The following is a 22,223-nucleotide window of genomic DNA, read 5'->3' as shown; positions in this document are numbered from 1 at the left end:
CAGGGATGCAGTGAGCCATCCTTCTTCCCCACAAAGAGAAACTTGTGCCAACAGGGGAGTATGAGGGCCGGATAATGCCCACCATGAGTGATTCATTTAAGTATGCCTCCATTGCCTCCCTTTCTAGCCGGGACAAGTTATACATCTGACTGGTAGGTAGAGGGGCCCCGAGGAGAAGTTCAATTGTGCAATCATAAGGGCGGTGTGGCAGTAGGGAAAGGGTCCATTGTTTGTTGAATACTTCTCCCAGATCGTGGTACCTTGGATAGGTCGGGGGTCTCAGCGGCAGACAAGGTCGTGACTTTCACAGGGGACAGGGCCGATTGACGACAAGTGGAGTGACAGAACGGGCTCCAGCTGGCTTTCTTCCCAGTGGACCAGTCGATGCGAGGATTATGGCAGACCAACCAGGGATACCCAAGAACTATAGGAGCTTGAAGGGAGGAAATTAAGTTAAATTGTACCTGCTCCTGATGGTTCCCGGAGAGAATTAGAGACTGAGGTGGTGCGCAGTGTGTGACCCGGGCCAGAAGTCTGCCGTCCGGTGCCCGGGCCTCCAGAGGGGCACTCAACGGCTCCTGACGAATTCTGGCCTGGGAAGCTATGTCTTCATCCAGAAGATTGCCCTTAGCACCGGAGTCCACTAAAGCTGACAGAGGCAAGGATTGTTTGTTGTAACATATCAGGCAGGGACAGCAGTGGAATGAAAAGCATGCAGTGCTGGAAATGGTATAATCAGGTCGGGTTGTGGAAGGAGAAACAGCACGTTTCAAATGGAGCACCCTTGATCAAACCACTTCCCAATTATGATGAAGTGCCTTCTATCTGAAATGTCACCTGTTTCTTTTCCCACAGATTTCTTCTGACCATAATACTATTGTTAGCTTTACCGTTGTAGTTCTACTTCCTATTCCAAAATGTCTGTCCGTGACCTCCTCTGCTACCAAAATGAGGCCACGCTCAGGTTGGAAGAGAAATGCCTGATATTCTGTTGGGGTGGCCTCCAACCTGATGGCACGAACATTGATTTCTCTAACTTTTAGTAATTTCTCCCTCCCCACTTTTGTCTTTTTCCATTCCCAATTCAACTCCCCTCTTACTACTTCTCCTCACCTGCCTGTCACCTCCCTCTCGTGTCCCTCCTCCCCTGGTCCATTCTCCTCCCCTATCAGATTCCTTCCTCCTTAGCCCTTTACATTTTCCACCTATTATCTCTCAGCTTCTCCCTTCATTTCCCCCCCACCCTCTTATTCTATCTTCTTCGCCCTTTCTTTCCAGTCCTGATGAAGGGTCTCCACCCGAAATTTTTCCTCTCCAGAGATGTCGCCTGACCTGCTGAGTTCCTCCAGTATTTTGTGTATGTGCTCTGGATTTCCAGCATTTGGAGAATCTCCTGTTTGTTTGTTTTTTCGTTATGGAGTTTTATTCTATTTTGAAGTTTAAAATTTAATCATCTCTGTGTGTCAGATATTTTAAAATGTGAAAAACCCCTGGAGACTTCTCAAGTCCATGAAGCCTGATCAGGGCTTTGTCTGCAGTAAAACTCTCCAGGAGCTTCCAGGAAAATATTGACTTTTCCAGTCAAGATGACACCAGCGAACTCCTCGGGCGACATTTCGGTTTTTCTACATCTCTACTTATTCTTTCCACCTGTTTGTGAAATTGGAGACTGACTTACAGCCTGTAGTTTGATTGAGTGAGCTCGTGCTCTGCTGTCCCCGCAAAAACCCTAGAACAGAAATGCAAGCACAAGCTGCCATGTGGAGAAGCTCAGAGATGAGACAAGGGGCCACGAGACTGCATCTCTCTCCGATTAAAGTGTCGAGGAAGGTTGAAACATCGAGGCAAATGCAGGGAGAGCAAACAGTTCTCAGAGAAGCCGCTGGGTTTGAGTTGCTGCCCTCAGAGGGGGATATGGGTTTGAGTCACTTCCCTCGGAGGGGGCCGTTGGCTCAAGTCGCTTCTCTTGGAGGGGGTTGCTGGTTTGAGTCACTGCCCAGGGAAGGGGGCCGCTGGTTCAACTCGGTGTCCTGGGAGGGGTTGTTGGGGTCCAATGCTCTTGGAGATGTTATTGAAATTCTGAGATTTATACATTGGACTGTAGTTCCTATCAGCCTCTTTCAGTTCCAAGTTTTTTTTTGCATGTTTTTGCCCATTCTTTCTGATTGCCGAATGACAGGCTGGGGCTTTATGGTTTAATGCTCTTGTTCTTTCTCCATGTAGGCGATCTGGTAGTTTTTGTTTGAGGGAGGGGTTGGGATGTTTGGGGTTTATGAGTGTTTTTTTTCATGTGTGGTGGGATTGATGTCTTTCTTTCAGCTGCTTCTATGGTTTTCTGTACTTTTTGGCTATCTGGAGAAGACAATGTCGGAGTTGTATTCTGCATACTTTAATAATAAAGTGAACCTTTGAATCTTTGGAAGACCTGTCAGTGCTCAGGCATGTTGCTGATTAAAGTCTTGTAGTCATCACTGATAAATTCTGTTTCTTTACTTGCAGCCGTCCTTCGACTACAATGTGTACACACATGAAGAGCAGCCTTCCTTCTCTCCTGGATGCATATCTCCCACCACAGCTCAAGAAGCAGGTAGAACCCACAATCTCATTTTCATTATAAACTTTTCAAATAGAACAGAAACTGTTTGACTGGCTTGCAAGTATATAAACATCAGCTGGACACTTTTGCTGAAATAATCAGAACTTCTCTGCTTACGAATTGCTTTGTATTTTTTTGAAATAAAAGATGTTGGAAGAGAGGAAAGAATGGAAAAATACCTGTATTAATGCAATCATATTTTCTTTTATCCAAAAACACTTAGTTAAGGCAATTTTCTCTGCAGAGTGAAGGAACTTTCCAGTTCAGTTCTATGTGCTAGAGCCAAATGGACATTAGCCTCCTCCTAATACACTCCCAAATAAATGCAATCCCACTACTCATTAATTGATTTTGTTTATTTATTTATGTACTTATTTAGAGGTATAGAATGGAACAGTCCCTTCCAGCCCAACGAGCTGCATCGCCTAGCAACCCACCTATTTAACAACAGCTTAATCACAGGACAATTTACAATGACCAATTAACCTACTAACCAGTATGTCTGTGGACCATGAGAGGAAACCAGGACACCTAGAAGAAACACAAGTGGTCACAGGGAGAATATACAAGCTCCTTACAGATGGCGCTGGAATTGAACTCTGAACCCCGAACACTCTGAGCTATAATAGTGCCGTGCTAACCACAATGTTATTGTGACCTGACATCTTTTCATCACCAGCAAACCTCAGCCTGAATCAAATACAGGAGTCTTTGCAGTTGCCGGAACCCAGTGTAATGCACACAAACTGCTGGAGGAACTCAGCAGGTCAGGCAGCATCTATGGAAAGAAATAAACAGTTGACATTTCAGACTGAGACATCAAAAGTTTATTGCTCTCCATAGATGCTGCCTGACCTGCTGAGTTCCCCCAGCATTCTGTATGTGTTATTCAGCCTGAACCAAATTGCCTGTGTCTCATCAGATTGCAAACACAAATGTAATCAGGCATGTTGCCGTACTTGTATGTATAGTGCATCATTATAGAATTCTTGTTAAGCAAACTCTTTATAAGATATAAAGTTGCATTGATATTGATAAATTAAGTGCAATAATCTTCAAAATGCATAGAGATATTTCTAAACTCTCTACCTCTGTTCTATATTCTCATGTTGATATAAACCTAGAAATCAGAAGTAAAACTCCATTTGAGAGTGCTTGGCCATTTAGTATGATCATGGTTGATGACCCAATTTTCATACCCTGTTCCAGTATTTTCTCATATTCTCCACTGCAATGTCTAACTCCTCCAATAATCTGGCTCCTTAAACCTATGGCCTTTGGTGTGAGATTCACTTTCACTGGAAGGAAGTGTGAATATTCCACTTAGCTACAGTATTTCCTTCATGATGTTATCCACCTCTATTCGGTTCTGTCCTTGGTCTCCTACACTCTAATGAATAAAGTCCTCGCCTATCCACCCTCTCCTATAACACAGACGCCTATACCCTGGCCACAATCGCATAAACTTTCTTTGCAATTTTTCCACTCTGTGGTGTCTCCCCTAAAACAGGGAAACTGAAATAATTGTACATAGACTCCAAGTACAGCCTCACCAACATCTTATGTACTGTAGGAAGCTATAGGCTTTTTTGAACAAAGGGACATTATCTCTCCTCCATTCTTCTAGTACCTTTTCCATGGCTAATGAAAATGTAAAAATCTCTGTCAGGGTTCTAGAAATCTCCTCTCTTGCTTCCCTTGATGTCCCATCCAGCCATACAGATTTATTCACCAAATGTGCTCCAATACTTCTTGCACTGCTTGTTTCCTGATATAGAGGCATGCATGAAGACTTTTCCCTGTTCACCCACTGAATCTTACAAAGATGAAATAAATAGAAACTGGAGTTGTCCATTTGCTCCTGCTCAGCTAAGATCGTTTATGTCACTGCTCTTTGCTGCACTAATCCCACATCCTTCAATTCATTTAATATCTGAAAAAAATCTTTTTATGAGTGCCTTGAAAATACTCAGCAACTATATTCTACAGCTCTTGTGTGTAGGAAGTTCCATAGATTCTCTAACATCTGGTATAAAAATTACTTCTCTCTCTGAAGCTGATCTCTCATAAGGTTCCAACCCATGGTTCTATACGCCCGGACCAGACAAAACCTATCTGCATCTACACACAGTGCTGGAGGAACTCAGCAGGCTAGGAAAAGAGTACAGTCAACGTTTTGGGCCGAGACCCTTCTTCAGGACTAGAGGAAAAAAGTTGAGGAGTTAGAGAAGAAGGTGGGAGGAGGGAAGGAAGGTGATAGGTGAAATTGAGGGGGGAGGGGTGAAGTAAAGAGCTGGGAAGTGGATTGGTGAAAAAATGCAAGGCTAGGGAGAGGGGGAAACTGATAGGATAGAACAGAAGGCAATGGAAGAAAGAAAAGGAGGATGCGATGGGCAGGTAAGGACATAGTGTGAGAGAGGATAAAAGGAATGAGGAATGGTGAAGGAGAGTGGTGGGTGGGGGCATTTCTGGAATTTTGAGAAATTGATTTCATGCCATCAGGTTGGAGGCTACCCAGATGGAATATAAGGTGTTGTTCCTTCATCCTGAGCGTGGCCTCCTCACATTAGTAGAGGAGGCCATGGACTGACATGTTGGAATGGGAATGGGAAGTGGAATTAAAATGGGTGGCCAGTGGGAGATCCCGCTTTTCCTGGAGGACGGAGTGTAGGTGCTTGGTGAGGCAGTCTCTCAATCTATGTTTAATCTCACCAAACTAACACCGGGAGCACCAAATACAACACCAACTGACTCAGAGGTGAAGTATCACCTCACCTGGAGGACAGTTTGGGGCCCTGAATGGTGGTGAGAGAGGAGGTATAGGGGTAGGTTTCAACATTTAATATCAGAGAAATGTATACAATATACATCCTGAAATTCTTTTTCTTTGCAAACATCCACGAAAACAGAGGAGTGCCCCAAAGAATGGATGACAGTTAAACATTAGAACTCCAAAGCCCCCCCCAAGCACTGCCCCCCACGCACAAGCAGCAGCAAAGCAACGATCCCTCCCACCCCACCAGCAAAAAAGCATCAGCGCCCTCCACCGAGCACTCAAGCACACAGCAAGTATCAATAAAGACACAGACTTGCAGTATCCCAAAGACTACTCGTTCATCCGGTAATTCGACATACCACAGGCTCTCTCTCTCTCCCTAATAAGGGAAAAAGAAGTGTCCCCATTTCACAAGCTGATTTATGATGTTAAAACTCTGTTGCTTTTCTTTTTCCAAGCTCTGCGCCCAGAGAGTTGGCACCAAAATGGCGCAGCTGTCTGGACACAAACTTCCAGCGGCTAGCCTGAAGCTCACGATGTTCCGTGTTCTCCCACCAGCCTACAATCCAGAGCCATGAAAATCTGGAACCCTGAAGGTGCGCTCACCTTACAGGCCCTGTCCTTGGGATTTTAAAAAGCACTTGTTCCTCTTGCAAAGATAAGTGCCAGGAGGGGAATCAGTGGTGAGGGACAAATGGACAAGGATGTCACATGGGATCAATCTCCGCAGAAAGCTGGGGGGAAGGATGTGCTTGGTGATGGGATCCCTGGGAGCTGGCGAAAGATCTGGAGAATTATGAGCTGGACGCAGAGGCTGCTGGGGTGGTAGGTGAGGGCAACAGGAACTCTACCCCTGGTGGAGTGGCAGGAGGATGGGGTGAGGGCAGAAGTGCACAAAATGGAAGAGATATGCAGCGTTGATGGTGGAGGAAGGGAAGCCCCTTTCTTTGAAGGAGGGCATCTTCTTCATTCTGTAATGAGAAACCTCTTCCTCAGAGTAGATGCAGTGGAGATGGAGGAATTGAGAGAAGGGGATGGCATTTTTACAAGGTATAGGATGGGAAGAGGTATAATCCAGGTAGTTGTAAGAGTTGGTGGGTTTATAATAGACATCAGTAGATAAGGTGCCTCCAGAGATAGAGGCAGAGAGATTGAGAAAGGGGGAGGGAGTTGTCGGAAATGGACCAGGTAAATTTGAGGGTAGGGTGGAATTTTCAGACAAAGTTAATGAAGTTGACAAGCTCCATGTGGGGCTCTTAACTCTTGCAAGCAGATACAGTGCTCTACCTGCCCCTACACCTTATCCCTCACTGCCATTCAGGGCTCCAAACAGTCCTTCCAGCTGAGGTGACACTTCACTTGTGAGTCTGTTGGGGTCATATGCTGTACCTGGTGCTCCTGGTGTGGTCTTCTGAATATTGGTGAGACCTGCGTAGATTGGAAGACCACTTCACCGAGCACCTACGTTTCGTCCACCAGAAAAAGCAGGATCTCCCAGTGGCCACCCATTTTAATTCCATTTCCTTTTCCCATTCCAAGATGTCAGTCCATGGCCTCCTCTACTGTCACGATGAGGCCACACTCAGGTTGGAGGAACAACACCTTATTTTCCGTCTGGGTAGCCTCCAACCTGATGGCATGAACATCGATTTTTTCGGACTTTCGGTAATGGCCCTGCCCCCGCTCTTGTTCACCCTTCCTCATTCCTATTTCCCTCTCTCACCTTATCTCCTTACCTGCCCATCACCTCCCTCTGGTGCTCTGCCCCCTTTTCATTCCTCCATGCCCTTCTGTCCTCTCCTGTCAGATTCCCCCTTCTCCAGCCCTGTATCTCTTTCGCCAATCAACTTCCCAGCTCTTTACTTCACCCCTCCACCCCCTCCTGATTTCATCTATCACCTTGTGTTTCTTCCTCCTCTCCCCCCCCCCACCTTCTTTTCGGACTCATCTTCTTTTTTCTCTAGTTCTGATGGAGGGTCTCGGCCTGAAATATCAACTGTACTCATTTCCATAGATACTGCCTGGCCTGCTGAGTTCATCCAGCATTCTATGTGTGTGTTGCTCGGATTTCCAGCATCTGCAGATTTTACCTTGTTTGTGGTATCTGTATTTATCTCAACAAACCCTGCAAATATTTGGTGCACTTTAGTGAGATCTCCTCTCATTACGAAATTTGAGAGTGTAGGCTTAGTCTATGTAATCTCCCTTCAGAAGACAATTCCTCTCCCCACCCACTGTTGTTCCAGGAATTATTATGACAAATCTTTGCTGCACTCCCTGTTCTGAATGCATAGTTTTCCTTGAATAGGAAGATCAGCCCAGTACACATTGTTCAAGGTGCTCTCCTTGTAAAGTTGGAGCAAGATATCTTCACTTAAGCCCCTTTGGAATAAGAGCCAAACCAACATTTGCCTTCATAATTTCTTGCTGAACCTGCATGTTAACTTTTGTTGGTTTCATGCTCCAGTTTTCACAAATCTCTGTAAACACCAGCACCTTTCAACTGTGAATTATCTAAAGGAAACTCCACCTTTCAGCATTTTCTTCCACAACGGATGATTCATATTTTCAATGTTATATTTGGCAACATATTCACGTAATATAACCATATAACAATTACAGCATGGAAACAGGCCATCTCGGCCCTTCTAGTCCGTGCTGAACGCTTACTCTCACCTAGTCCCACCAACCTGCACTCAGCCCATAACCCTCCATTCCTTTCCTGTCCATATACCTATCCTATTTTTTTTAAATGACAATATCGAAACTGCCTCTACCACTTCTATTGGAAGCTCGTTCCACACAGCTACCAATCTCTAAGTAAAGAAATTCCCCATTGTGTTACCCCTAAAATTTTGCCCCTTAACTATCAACTCATGTCCTCTTGTTTGAATCTCCCCTTCTCTCAATGGAAAAAGCCTATCCATGTCAACTCTATCTATCCCCCTCATAATTTTAAATACCTCTATCAAGTCCCCCCTCAACCTTCTACGCTCCAAAGAATAAAGACCTAACTTGTTCAACCTTTCTCTGTAACTTAGGTGCTGAAACCCAGGTAACACTCTAGTAAAATTTCCTCTATGCTCTCTCTATTTTGTTGACATCTTTCCTATAATTCGGTGACCAGAACTGTACACAGTACTTCAAATTTGGCCTCACCAATGATTTGTACAATTTTAACATTACATCCCAACTCCTATACTCAATGCTCTGATTTATAAAGGCCAACATACCAAAAGCTTTCTTCATCACCCTATTCACATGAGATTCCACCTTCAGGGAGCTATGCACCATTATTCCTAGATCACTCTGTTCTACTGCATTCCTAAATGCCCTACCATTTACCACGTATGTCCTATTTTGATTAGTCCTACCAAAATGTAGCACCTCACGCTTAACAGCATTAAACTCCATCTGTCATCTTTCAGCCCACTCTTCTAACTGGCCTAAATCTCTCTGCAAACTTTGAAAACCTACTTCATTATCCACAACACCACCTATCTTAGTATCATCTACATACTTACTAATCCAATTTACAACCCCATCATCCAGATCATTAATGTATATGACAAACAACATTGGACCTGGTACAGATCCCTGAGGCACACCACCAGTCACTGGCCTTCAACCTGACAAACAGTTATCCACCACTACTCTCTGGCATCTCCCATCCAGACACTGTTGAATCCATTTTACTACTTCAATATTAATATTAATAATAATTAATAATTAGTAATGTATTTGGAGTTTGTGAAGTGCCCATTGCACTCTCTCACGGCTTATAATACCATCCAGTCAGTAGTGTGTCATTATGCAGATCCTCAGTTTGCTATGAATGGACTGGTATCTGGGAGCTTGCATTTGTATCACTGAGCAATACACCTGAAGCATCAACCGTTCATTTCTCTCTGTAGGTGCTACCTAACCTGCCAAGTTCCACCAGCATCTGCAGAGTTTCTTTTGTCTCTGTTTATATCACTGATATAGCATAGAAACATAGAAAATGTACAGCACAAATCAGGTCCTTTAGCCCACAAAGCTGTGCCAAACATGTCCTTATCATAGAAATGACCTTGGGTTACCCATAGCCCTCTATTTTTCTAAGCTCCGTGTACCTTAAAAAAGTGTCTTAAAAAAACCCTATTGTATCCACCTCCACCACCGTCGTCAGTAGCCCATTGCACGCACTCACCACACTCTGCATTTTTAAAAAAACAACTTACCCCTGACATCTGCTCTGTACCTACTTCCAAGCACCTTAAAACTGTGCCCTCTCATGCTAGCCAATTCAACCCTGGGAAAAAGCATCTGACTATCCACATGATCAATGCCTCTCACCTTATACACCTCTATCAGGTCACCTCTCATCCTCCGATGCTCCAAGGAGAAAAGGCCAAGTTCACTCAACCTATTCTCATAAGGCATGCTCCCCAATCCAGGCAACATCTTTGCACCCTTTCTATGGCTTCCACATCCTTCCTGTAGTGAGGTGACCAGAACTGAGCACAGTACTCCAAGAGGGGTCTGACCGAGATCATATTGCAATAAGACAACCATCAAAAAAGTTAAGAATCACTAGCTAGTTCTTTGTTGTAGAAACACATGATAGTGTGGCTATTGTTTCCACTTAGTTCCCACTTGTTTAAGTGGTGAATGCCTCTGCACATAATTCTACGAAAAGAAGTTAAGATGTTTAAACTTAGGCTGAAAGAATCTAGAATTTTAGCAAACATAGGCTTAGTGTCACTGTTAGATGGCTTGCTTCTCCTGCACTTAATACACGACATAAATTTGCAGATCAGACTCTTGGCTGCGGCTCTGCTTCAAAGGCCTAATAATCATCACCCTTCAAGCACAGAATAGTTGTTTCCTGAGGACTGGAAGCATTGTTTGCTCATCTCCATGGTGCCCACTGTTACTATAGAAACAGAGCAATAAATAATGCGGCAGCAGAATGAGAGAACAAAGCAGAAAGGAATTTAGCTGATTAATCATCTGCTCTGGCTTGTGTTGTACGGGGGAGAAGGTCCCTACTCATTGGAAATGTATCAAGCACATTTTGATCAATAAATTGTGACATTTTTTTGGATAACATGAGTTAAGCATTTTTATGCACTCAGTGGCCATTTTATTAGGTACAGCTGCAAATATCTTATCAGCCAATCATATAGCAGCAACTCAAGGCATTAAAGCATGGATATTTGGTCAAGTCATTGGGTGTATTTAAGGCAGAGATAGATAGGTTTTTGATTAGCCAGGGCTTCAAAGGGTATGGAGTGAAAGCAGGGGAGTGAGGATGACTGGAAGAACTGGATCAGCCCATGATTGAATGGTGGAGCAGACTCGATGGGCTGAATGATCTACTTCTGCTCCTATATCTTATGGTCTTAAGCGGTTCAGTTGAATCACATCCCACTGCCCACAGGAGGACTGCAGTGAGGAGGAGTCAGTGACCCACCTCTTTGCACACTGTAAGTTCGCGGAGAAGGTGTGGAGGAGGATGGAAGGGCAGTGTCAGGCTTCATCTCCAGCAGCTGCGTAACAGAGGACTCTCTGATCTACGGGCTGCTCCTGGGGACACACACAGTGCTGCTGGCAGATCATCAACTCGGTGAAAGGTGCTCTTTGGTCGGCCTGAAACTTGATGGTCGGTATACCAGCACATGGAGATGTCCCTGGCAGAATGCTGCCAACTGGCACATTCTTGGCTGCAGGAGTACCTGCTGAGGGATGCACTGAAACTTGGTGCAGCCACCGCAAGGGCCAGTGGGGAAGGCCCATGGTTTAGAGTTCTTCTGCCACGGGAATGGGAGGGGTTGGGTGGTGGGGAGTGTACCCCTCAACAATCGTGGGTAAAGGTGAAACAACAGAGTGCCGCGTGAGTGGCTGGAAGTGTGGGAATGTACAGAACATAGTGGAAACGTCTGTAAAGGATTCAGAGTCATTGAATGATTTATTGTACATAGTTTTATTTTGAATAAAGTATATTTTGATCTAAAAAAATCAAAGAACAGAATGGGGAAGAAATGTGATCTCAGTGACTTTGACCATGGAATAATTGTTGGTGCCAGACGGGGTGGTTTCAGTATCTCAGAAACCTCTGGTCTGAGATTATTAAACACAACTGTCTCCAGAGGTTACAAAGAATGGTGCAAAAAAACCCAAAAAAAATTAGTGAGTAGCAGTTCTGTGGGTGAAAACACCTTGATAATGAGAGAGGTCGGAGGAGAATGGCCAGACTGGTTCAAACTGTCAGGAGGGTGAGAGTAACTCAAATAACCACATGTTACAACAGTGGTGTGCAGAAGAGCATCGCTGAATGCACCACACAGACCTTGAAGTGAATGGGCTACAGCAGTAGAAGACCACGAACATACACTCAACAGCCACTTCATGAGGTAAGGCAGGTACTAAATAAAGTGGCCACTGGGTGTATATTTTGTTTATGCTACCAAAACTATGTAGAATTTGTTCAGAACTACAGACCAATTGATATAAGACCATAAAATGTAGGAACAGAATTAGGCCATTTGGCCCATTCAGACTGCTCCACTATTTCATCATGGCTGATCTATTTTCCCTCTCAGCCCCAATCTCCTGCCTTCTTCCCATATCCCTTCATGCACTGACTAATCAAGAACTCATCAACCTCTGCCTTAACTATACCCAATGACTTGGACACAGTTGCCTGTGGCAGCAAGTTCCACAGATTCACCACAGTCTGGCAAAAGAAATTCCTCCTCATCTCTGTTCTAAAAGGACACCCCTCTATTCTGAGGCAGTGTCGTCTGGTCCTAGATTCTCCCACCATAGGACACATCCTCTCCACATCCACTCTAGTGAAGCCTTTCACCATTTGATAGGTTTCATTGAGGTTACCCTTCATTCTTCTGAATTCCAGAGCGTACAAGCCCATAGCCATCAAACATTCCTTACATGATAAGCCTTTCAATTCAGGAGCCATTTTCATTAACCTCCTTTGAATGCTGCCCAATGTCAGCACATCCTGTCCTAGATACGGGGCCCAAAACTGCTTACAGTAGTCCAAATGAGGCCTCATCAGTGCTTTATAAAGGCTCAGCATTACATCCTTGCTTTTATATTCTAGTCCTCTTGAAATCACATTTACCCTCCTCCCCATCAAACCTGCAAATTAACCTTTAGAGAATCCTTCACGAAGTCTCCCAAGTCTCTTTGGGTCTCAGGTTTTTGAATTTCTCTCCATTTAGAAAACAGTCTATCCTTTTTCTTTACCAATGTGCGTGAGCATACACTTCCCTACACTGTATTCCATCTGCCATTTCTTTGCCTATTCTCCTAACCTGTCTAAATCCTTCTGTAGTCTCTCTGCCTCCTCAAAACTACCTACTCCTCCACCTATCTTATAAATTATGTGACTTTGTTTTTTCAACTAAATATTCTGTACCTTGTCAAATTGAAAGGCATTTATGTATCAGAATTGCAGGCACTGCAACTGATCTGTTGATATTAATACTAAAAACATCTATCATTGGAATATTTCTCCACGGCCAGTTATTCCAGTTGGGTTAGAATATACTCATTGGTATCTTATTTTTCCTGATTGCCTGCATGTTTACCATGAGGGGTGTGCACAAAATGATTACCCCTTGGCAAATGTAAGAATTGAACCACTTTCAGATTTTCTGACCAAATGCCCTTCTGTCCTGCATTTTGCCTTCACTCACTTGCCCATAGAAATGGTCAAATTTATTTGGCAGCTTTGATATTTAATTTGTACTGAAATGCATTGATGAAAATCTCCGTATAGGGAGAACACATCCACACTTGCCTCTGTAAAACAAAGTATAAGGTAGCTCAAATGTGTCAAAAAAGCAAAATTATGATGTGAGAAATCTAAACTTAGATTTGTTAAACGCACTCTGGTGGAAATGAATCTTTAGAGTGTAGGCCCTTGATACTATACAGTTGGAACTTTGAGTAACCGAAAGCCGCCACATCCCATGGGCTGCAGTATATAATGAAGCTCCAATGTGTAGCATCATTTGTTGACTTTGAATGACAGTGGAAAAAGAGACTGCCCATTCTCAGCCTCTGAGTAGTATCTTGAGCATGGAGAGAATGATCAAGTCATTGGAATCCAGACAATGCAGACTCATAATTTTCCTGATCACATCAATTGCCTTAAAGAGTTTTTTCATTATATTTAACTTCTGGTGAATAATTACTGCATTCCAATGAACGATTATCACCTTCAAATTGTTTGAGAACATTAATTTTTTTAATTCATTTACGGGGATGTGGGTGTTGCCAGCTAAGCCAGCATTTATTGCCCATCCCCAGTTGCCCTTGAGAAGGTGGTGATGAGCTGCCTTCTTGAACCACTGCATTCCCTGAGGTGTAGGTGCACCCACCCATGGTGCTGTTAGGGAGGGAATTCCCTGATTTGACCCGGCGACAATGAAAGGCAATATGTTTCCAAGTAAGGATGCTCAGTGACTTGGAGGGGGATTTCCAAGTGGTGGTGTTCCCAGTTATCTGTTGTTCTCGTTCTCTATATTGTAGTAGTCATGGGTCTGGAAGGTCTTGCCTTAGGAATTTAGGTGTGTTGTTGCAATGCATCTTGTAGATAGTACACACTGCTGCAACTGTTCATCAATGGTAGAGGGTTTGGATGCTTAAGGAAGGGGGATACCTTGTGCTGGACAGTGTCAAGCTTCTTGAGTATTGATGGAGCTGCACTAATTCAAGCAAGTGGCGAGTATTCTATTACACATCTGAACTAAGCCTTGTAGATGGTGGACAGGCTTTGGGGAGCCGGGAAGTGAATTACATGCCACAGGATTCCTAGCTTTTGACCTGCCCTGGTAGCCACGGAGTATATATGGCTATTACCTGTCAGTGGTAACACTCAGGATGTTGATAGTAAGAGACTCAGTGATGATGATGCCACTGAATGTCAAGGGATGATGGTTGGAGCCTCTCTTGTTGGAGATGGGCATTGCCTGGCACTTGGTTGGCTCGAATGTTACTTGCCTCTTGTCAGCCCAAGCCTGGATATTGTCCAGGTCCTGCTGGATTTGGGTATGAACTGCTTCACTATCTGAGGACTCATGAATGGTGCAGAACATTGTGCAGTCATCTGCGAACATCCCACTTCTGACCTTATGACAGAAGGAAAGTCATTGATGAAACAGCTAAAGATGATTGTTCCTAGGACTCTTCACTGAGGAACTTATGTCCTGAAGATGAGATGATTGACCTCCAACCATCACAACCATCTTCCTTTGTGTCAGATATAATTCCAACCAGCGAAAGGTTTTCCCCCTAATTCCTATTGGCTCCATTTTAGCTAGGACACCTTGATGCCATACCTAATCAAATGCTGCTTTGACTTCGAGGGCTATCACTTTCACCTCACCCTTGGTATTTAGCTCTTTGGTCCATGCTTAGACCAAGGAGGTGATGAGATCAGGAGCTGAGTGGCCTTGATGGAACCCAAACTGGGCATCCATAAGCAGGTTGTGCAAAATGTACAAAAACAGAAATACTGTATATTAAAAAAAGTGAGGTCGTGTCCAAAGCTTCAATGTCCATTTAGGAATCTAATGACAGAGGGGAAAAAGCTGTTCCTGAATCGCTGTGTGTGTGTCTTCAGGCTTCTGTATCTCCTACCTGATGGTAATGGTGAAAAAAGGGCATGTCCTGGGTGCTGGACGGTGTCTTTCTGAGACACCATTTCCTAAAGTCCTGGGTACTTTGTAGGCTAGTGCCCAAAATGGAGCTAACTAGATTTATAACCCTCTGCAGCTTCTTTCAGTCCCTTGCAGTAGCCCCTCCATACAAGACACTGATGCAACCTGTCAGAATGCTCTTCAAGGTACAACTATAGAAGTTTTTGAGTGCATTTTTTGACATACTAAATTGCTTCAAACTCCGAATAAAATATAGCTATTGTCTTGCCTACTTTATGACTACATCAATATTTTGGGACCAGGTTAGATCCTCAGAGATCGTGATGCCCAGGAACTTGAAACTGCTCACTCTCTCTACTTCTGATTCCTCTATGAGGATTGGTATGAGTTCCTTGATCTTACCCTTCCTAAAATCCACAATCAGCTCTTTCATCTTACTGATGTTGAGTGCCAGGTTGTTGCTGCGGCACCATTCCACTAGCTGGCATATCTCACTCCTGTACGCCTTCTCGTCACGACGATGTTGAGATTCTACCAACTATGGATGTATTATCAGCATGTAGCTGGTATTTGAGCTATGCCTAGCTACACAGTCATGTGTGTATAAGGAGTAGTGCATTGAGCTAAGCATACACCCCTGAAGTGCCCCAGTGTCGATCATCAGCGAATCTGCACAGACTCTGGTCTTCCAGTTAGGAAGTCGAGGATACAATTACAGAGGGAGGTACAGAGGCTCGGTCTCTGCAACTTCTCAATCAGGATTGTGGAGTTGATGGTATTAAATGCTGAGCTGTAGTCAATGAACAGCATCCTGACATAGGTGTTTGCGTTGCCCAGGTGGTCTAAAGCCGTGTGGAGAGCCATTGAGACTGTGTCTGCCATTGACCTATTGTGGCGATAGGCAAATTGCAATGGGTCCAGATCCTTGCTGAGGCAGGAGTTCAGTCTAGTCGTAACCAACCTCTCAAAGTATTTCATCACAATGCTTAATCATACATAATACTCATGAATACATCATTAGGGAGCATTCTCCATTCTTTCTCTCAGTCTCATTTGCAGGAAGGTCACTACCTTTAAACCTCGGGTATGTGGAATTTCCTAGCATATTTTTATTTGGAGGTACAACATGAAAAAGGCCCTTTCGGTCCAATGAGTTGTGCAACCCACCTTTTTTTTTAACACAAGCCTAATCACTGGACAATTTACAATTAATCTACTAACCGTACTTCTTTGGAATGTGGCAAGAAATGGAAGCACCCAGGGAAACCCATGCAGTCACCATCTCCTTCCAGACCGTTCCAGAATTGAACTCCAAACTCCAACGCTCCAAGCTGCAATAGTGTTGCACTCACTGCTATCCTACCATGGTGCCCCAAATATCAGAATAATTTGTAATAATGACATAACGCTACTATATGAAAACCAAAGACAACCATGAATTAAAAGGTGTGTTGGCAGATGCTTGAATGAGAAAGGCATACTGGAGATGGATATGGATTTAATGCAGACACATGGGGTTAGGGCACAACAACACTACATCAGATGCAATTTCTCTCGCTCTCACTCAGTTCTGGGCCAGCTGGACAACAGGAACACAAACATCAGGCCGTTATTCATTGACTACAGCTCAATGCTAACACCATCTTCCCATCCGAACTTGTCATCAAAACCTAGGCCTCTCTATCTTCCTCTACAGCTAGATACTCAACTTCTTCATCGGCAGACCTCAGTCAGTGAGGACAACATCTCCTCCTCACTAATCTTCAACACAGATGCTTCTCAAGGTTGGTGTGCTTCACCCCCTGTTTTACTCTCGATAGTATAGTCAGCACAAACTCTGTGGCTCAACACAGCTCAAGTACCATCTTCAGATTTGCCAATGATATAACTGTTGTTGGACAAACCACAGGTAGTGATGAGTCATGTTATTAGAATGAGATAAGACACCTGGTTGAATGGTGCCAAAGCAACAACCTTACCCATCATCCAACTATTCCGCACCTGGCTTTACCTTCTGCCTATTGCTCTTAACACACCTGTTTGCTTCACAGCCTTATACCAGTTTTCTCCCTTCTGCACTCTCCATCCTAATGCAGGCTCCTGCCTCCAAGGAGGCTGGCTGACCCACTCATTTCCTTCAGCTTGAAACCTAAGTAATTCCTGCTTCACTTGCATATTGTCTCTCCTGTGTCAGTCTTTAATATCATTAATCTTTCTATCACTTTGCTGTGTCCTTAATTAACATGGGGGCAATATGATGGTACAATATTAATATTATTCTTTGTATTTTTCCCATTTAAGGGTACAATACTGTATCTTGGCACAATAGTTTTAAGCATACAGGTAGTTTGGACGTGGTAAAGAATGGCCGCAGCAGCATTTCCACATAATTAATCATAGATACAAGAGTTAAAAGGAGGAAGTTAAGGTGAATCACATCCCACATAAATGGGTAGTTCTCTACTGATATTGAATGTACGTGGGCTCTTCCTTTTCCATCCTATTTACTCTTAAAGGACACATATTTTAATAATAAAATGTCCATCTATATCAGAAATGTGTATTCCTTGACCTTTGATACATCTTTTAAACAGCTATTTCAACCCAAGATTGAAAAAAGAAAAGATTAGCTTTATTTGTCACATGTACATTGAAACATACATGTTCATCACAAATTTGTATGTATGGGAGGAATCAGCAGGGGCAATATGTCATTGCTCTCTAGATTTGATCACAATCTTTAATTATTGTAATTCACTAAAATCATGCTCGAACCCAACAGCCCAATTCCCACTTGTTCTTGTCCATTCATAATATCTGTTGTGTCTGTGCAACTACATGTCAAATAAATAAATACATGCATGTGGAAGATGGCTTTAACTGGTAAATTCACACTGCAGCAAGAGAGCAAGAGCAAATGCATAGACAACAGATCCATGTGTAGTGTTAAGGGGGCAATACTCAGAAAGAAATAGATCCATATGTTACATTTCCTCCCCCTTTAGATTAATGTAATATAAAACTGCATATGTACAAAACATTTAATTTCCCTTTCACCAACCGTATTCAAATAAACATGCTTTCACAATAGCAGTCCATAATTAACTTCCTGTTCTAAAGATTCAGTCTTTTGGGTGGAGTTCTGTTTCTTTTAGGATTGCACCTCTGGACCTGTGGAATGGCATCAGTTTTGGTAAGTGTCTTGTCTAAGACAACATTCTTAGTTGCCAGCAGTGTTACATTGCTGTCAGTGACATCATCACTGAGAGGTAAGTGTCTGTCTCTTTGGATGCAATCAACTCGAGTATGTTCTTCAGTTAAGCATACTGTATCTGCTCCACATGACATCTCTGTGTATGATTCCGACATCCACTGTGTACATCAGTGGTTCAGTTCTTGTAGCTATCCTACTAGGTGTCTACTTGTCTTCTCCATAATCAGGCACAAGGACTTCCTATCCAACTTCAAAGCTCCTTGCTGCTTCACTGGCAACTGGTTGAATTGTTTATTCTGTATTTCCCTCTGTAGATCTGGTTTCAGGAGGTCTATGCAAGATCTCAAATTTCTGCTCATGAACATCATTACAGGTGTTTGATTTGTCATCATATGGACAGAGTCCTGATACACAAAAAGGAAGTTGTCCAACTTGTGCTGTAGAGAAATGTCCTCCTTCTCCATAGCTTTAATGGACTTCTTGAAGGTTCAGATAAACCTTTCAGCTAACCATTCATCGCTGGGTGCTGTAGAGAAATGTCCTCCTTCTCCATAGCTTTAATGGACTTCTTGAAGGTTCAGATAAACCTTTCAGCTAACCATTCATCGCTGGGTGCTGTGGAGCTGTCTTGAAATGTCTGATGCCATTTTTCTTCATGAACAGTCGAAAATATTTTGACATGTATTGCGGTCCATTGTCACTCACAATAAGTTCTAGTAAGCTGTTTCTGGTAAAGGTACTCCTCAGAGCAGGGACAGTCTTTGCTGAGGTGGTTGACTTCATTGGTGAAACCTCTGGCCACTTTGAATGAGCATCCACAATACTTCAGAAGGATGAATAGCTCAGCAAAGTCAGTATGTACTTTTTGCCATGGTGACAGCCACCACTCACAGGTGTAATGGTGCTTGTGGGAGTACATTTTAAACTTTTTGGCATCCTGAACAGCTTTTCGCCAAATTTTCAATCTGTTTATCTATTCCCAGCCACAACATGTAGCTTCATCTTGACTATACCCAGGTATCCTTCATGCAGATTCTCTAACACTCTGGTACGCAGTTCAGAGGGAACCACAATACGAGATCCACACATCACCATTCTTTGACCTACCAACAGTTGGTCTCATCTCACTGCCAACTCTAGAAACATAGGGTTACCATGTATCCTTGCGTGGTGATGTCATAAGATCTTTGACAAGGTCGGGTCATTCTTTGTTTCCCTTCGTATTTCCGAATTTGCTACTGGCAACTGGTCCACTGGTGGAACACTTCTGCTGGGTCACAGAATGAAGACTTTTCTTCTTCAGTTGCCAATAGTGGAAGACATGACAAGCCATCAGTGTTGCTGTGTTGTTTGGTACCCTTGAACTCTGTGTTATATAAGTGGGCTCCTAGAAATAGTGCCCAATGTTGTAACCAGGTAGTAGTCATCTCTGGAATTCCCTTCCTGGGATTGAAAATGGACACAAGGGGCTGGAGATGTGTCACTAGTGTAAACTCTTGTCTGTAGAAGTTGTGGTGGAACTTCTTTATTCCCAATGCTAGACTAAAGGCCTCTTGGACAAGCTGTGTGTAGTTGTGTTCTGTGTTCATCAGTGATCGTGAAGCAAATACAATCAAGCATTCAGATCCATCTTTCATAATGTATTACTAAACAGCCCCAATGCCATAAGGGGATGCATCACATGCCAATCTGATGGGTAGAGATGGGTCATAATGGGTGAGCAGTTCATCTGATATTATTAGTCTCTTTGTTTTCTTGTAAGCTCTTTCACATCTTTCTGATAATTCCCATTTTGCTCCTGTCTGCAACAGTGTATTCAATGGGTAAAGCACTGTAGCAATGCCTGGGAGAAGCCGGTGGTAGTAGTTTACAAGGCCTGACTGTTTGGCCTCCATACGACATATTCATCTTCAGTTTGTCTTTGGGAATCACTTTTTCACCTGTGTAGGTCTTTAGCATCACTGAGGTCTTCTCTAATGTTAACTTAGAAAACAGTCTGTTGTAGTTAGCCTCTGAAATTATAGGCAAAGCTGACCCTGTGTCCAGTTCCTGTTTCAGTTTTACACCAGACATGTCTATTGTGATCCATATGATTTTGTGATCTGCTTCAATAATACTATGCACACCTTTGCCTGACTCTGTGCTGTCAGACGCTCTTTCACATTCGGTCACTTTATACATTTACTTAGCTTTTTCACTTGATGTGGTTTTTCTCTTTGGTTGTGCTTTCTGTCTGCCTTGCACACTGTATGTGACCTTGTCTGTGACACTTCTTGCAAACTTCTTTGAACCAACAATCATTTGCATCATGGGATGAATTGCTCCACTTTTTAGCTTTTTGCACCATTCTGGGACATTTTGTGAATTTCAAATTCTAACCTCTTTTTCTGTAGTTCTGCTGCATCCTTTGCTGCCGGCTCTAATGATATTGTGATGGTCAATGCCCGTTCTAAGGCTAGGTCTCTTTTGGATAGCAGCCTCTTTTGAGTGCTTTGACTATTCATGCCACATACAATGCTGTCCCTTTATGCATCAGAAAGTCCATCTCTAAAGTTTCAGTACTGAGAAAGTTTGCAGAGTTCTGCATTGTATTCAGAAATGCTTTCATCCTTTGGCTGGTTTCTTTTGTAAAATCTAAATCTCTCAACCAGTATCAGCGGTTTAGGGCTCAAGTGATTTTGTAAAATTGTAACAATTTCGTCAAATGTCTTGCTTGCTGGCTTAATGGAGATTACTAAGTTGCGTAAGCGACTGTATATCCTTGCACCCATTAAACTAAAAAGCGTGGGGACTTTCTTTTGCTCATCCACATTATTTGGCTGACAATACAGTTTAACCCTCTCAATTATACGACTCATTAGCACTATCAACTTTCCTGACTGAAGCCTTCACCATGTTATTTTCACTTTAACTTTGTTAGTTCCAGGTCTTTCACTGTGTTCTATGTTGCATTCGTGCATCCCTTTAGTGTCCATGGCCTTCTCTGTACTGTTTAACTCTGCATATGATGATATTCTCTGACATTCAGATTTTTTACGCACCACTGATTTACAGCGTCCGTGCAACTACATATCAATCAAGTAAAAGCACGCACAGGTTTAGCTGGTGTATTCACATTGCAGCAAGAGAGAGGGAACAACGCGTATGCTCAGACAACAGATCAGTACACATGCATAGACAACAGATCAAAAATCATGCTAAGGGGGTCATTGCTCTAAAAGAAATAGATCCACACCTAACAATGTACATATTGATTAAGCATTCTTAATCATTACACATGATTGACGCACAAGAATTGCACAAGTCTGCTAAGAAAATTAAAGCTGTGGTGGATGCCTGAGGCGAAAGGATGTGTCACAGTTGTTTTCCTTTTTAGGATTTGTCAACTACTAATACAGGTTCCAGTCAAACCTGGCTACTGTCTCCACCCTTTAACTCATTTCTGCAAACTGAGAAGAACTGGAATTGGACTATACAGCATGAGATGGCTCTCAAAAATGTAAAGGAAATAGTGACGTCAGCACAGTACTGATATATTATGATCCACATCATCCTTGCCGCTTGCGTTTGATGCCTCGCCTTATGTTATAGATGCAGTCATGTCGCATGCTACGAATGACGGAAGTGAACACCCCATAGCATTTGTATCATGTTCCTTTATGATTTGCAGTGTAAAACACTTCAACTGGTACTTTTATGGGAGAGAGTTTACCCTCATTCTTGATCATCAACTATTAATATCCATTTTCAATTCCTAGAATGGTGTTCCACTAAGACAGCAGCACAAATGCAGAGATAGGCTCTGGTTCTTGGAGAACAGAATTACAAGATTGAATTCAAGAGATGACTAATCATGGAAATGCTGATGGGTTGTCACGCTTACCCTTGATAAGGAAATATCTGAAAAATCAACAAAAAACACACATCTCAATGTATTCTCCCTAACGCAAATTGAAAATCTCG

At 43.1% G+C, this 22,223-nt stretch overlaps 1 protein-coding gene across 1 annotated transcript in view; it reads left to right on the top strand.

Annotated features, from left to right (window-relative positions):
• Positions 1 to 22,223, top strand: part of si:ch211-130h14.4 (uncharacterized) — a 181,094-nt gene that overhangs the window by 5,426 nt on the left and 153,445 nt on the right. The window contains exon 2 of the mRNA XM_059986043.1: positions 2,500 to 2,587. Coding sequence (XP_059842026.1) covers positions 2,516 to 2,587 — 72 coding nt within the window. The 5' untranslated portion in view covers positions 2,500 to 2,515. The remainder of the gene's footprint in view (positions 1 to 2,499; positions 2,588 to 22,223) is intronic.

Source organism: Hypanus sabinus, chromosome 12, assembly GCF_030144855.1.
Source record: "Hypanus sabinus isolate sHypSab1 chromosome 12, sHypSab1.hap1, whole genome shotgun sequence".
Lineage (NCBI taxonomy): Eukaryota > Metazoa > Chordata > Chondrichthyes > Myliobatiformes > Dasyatidae > Hypanus > Hypanus sabinus.
This window is presented reverse-complemented; position numbering and strand designations above follow the sequence as displayed.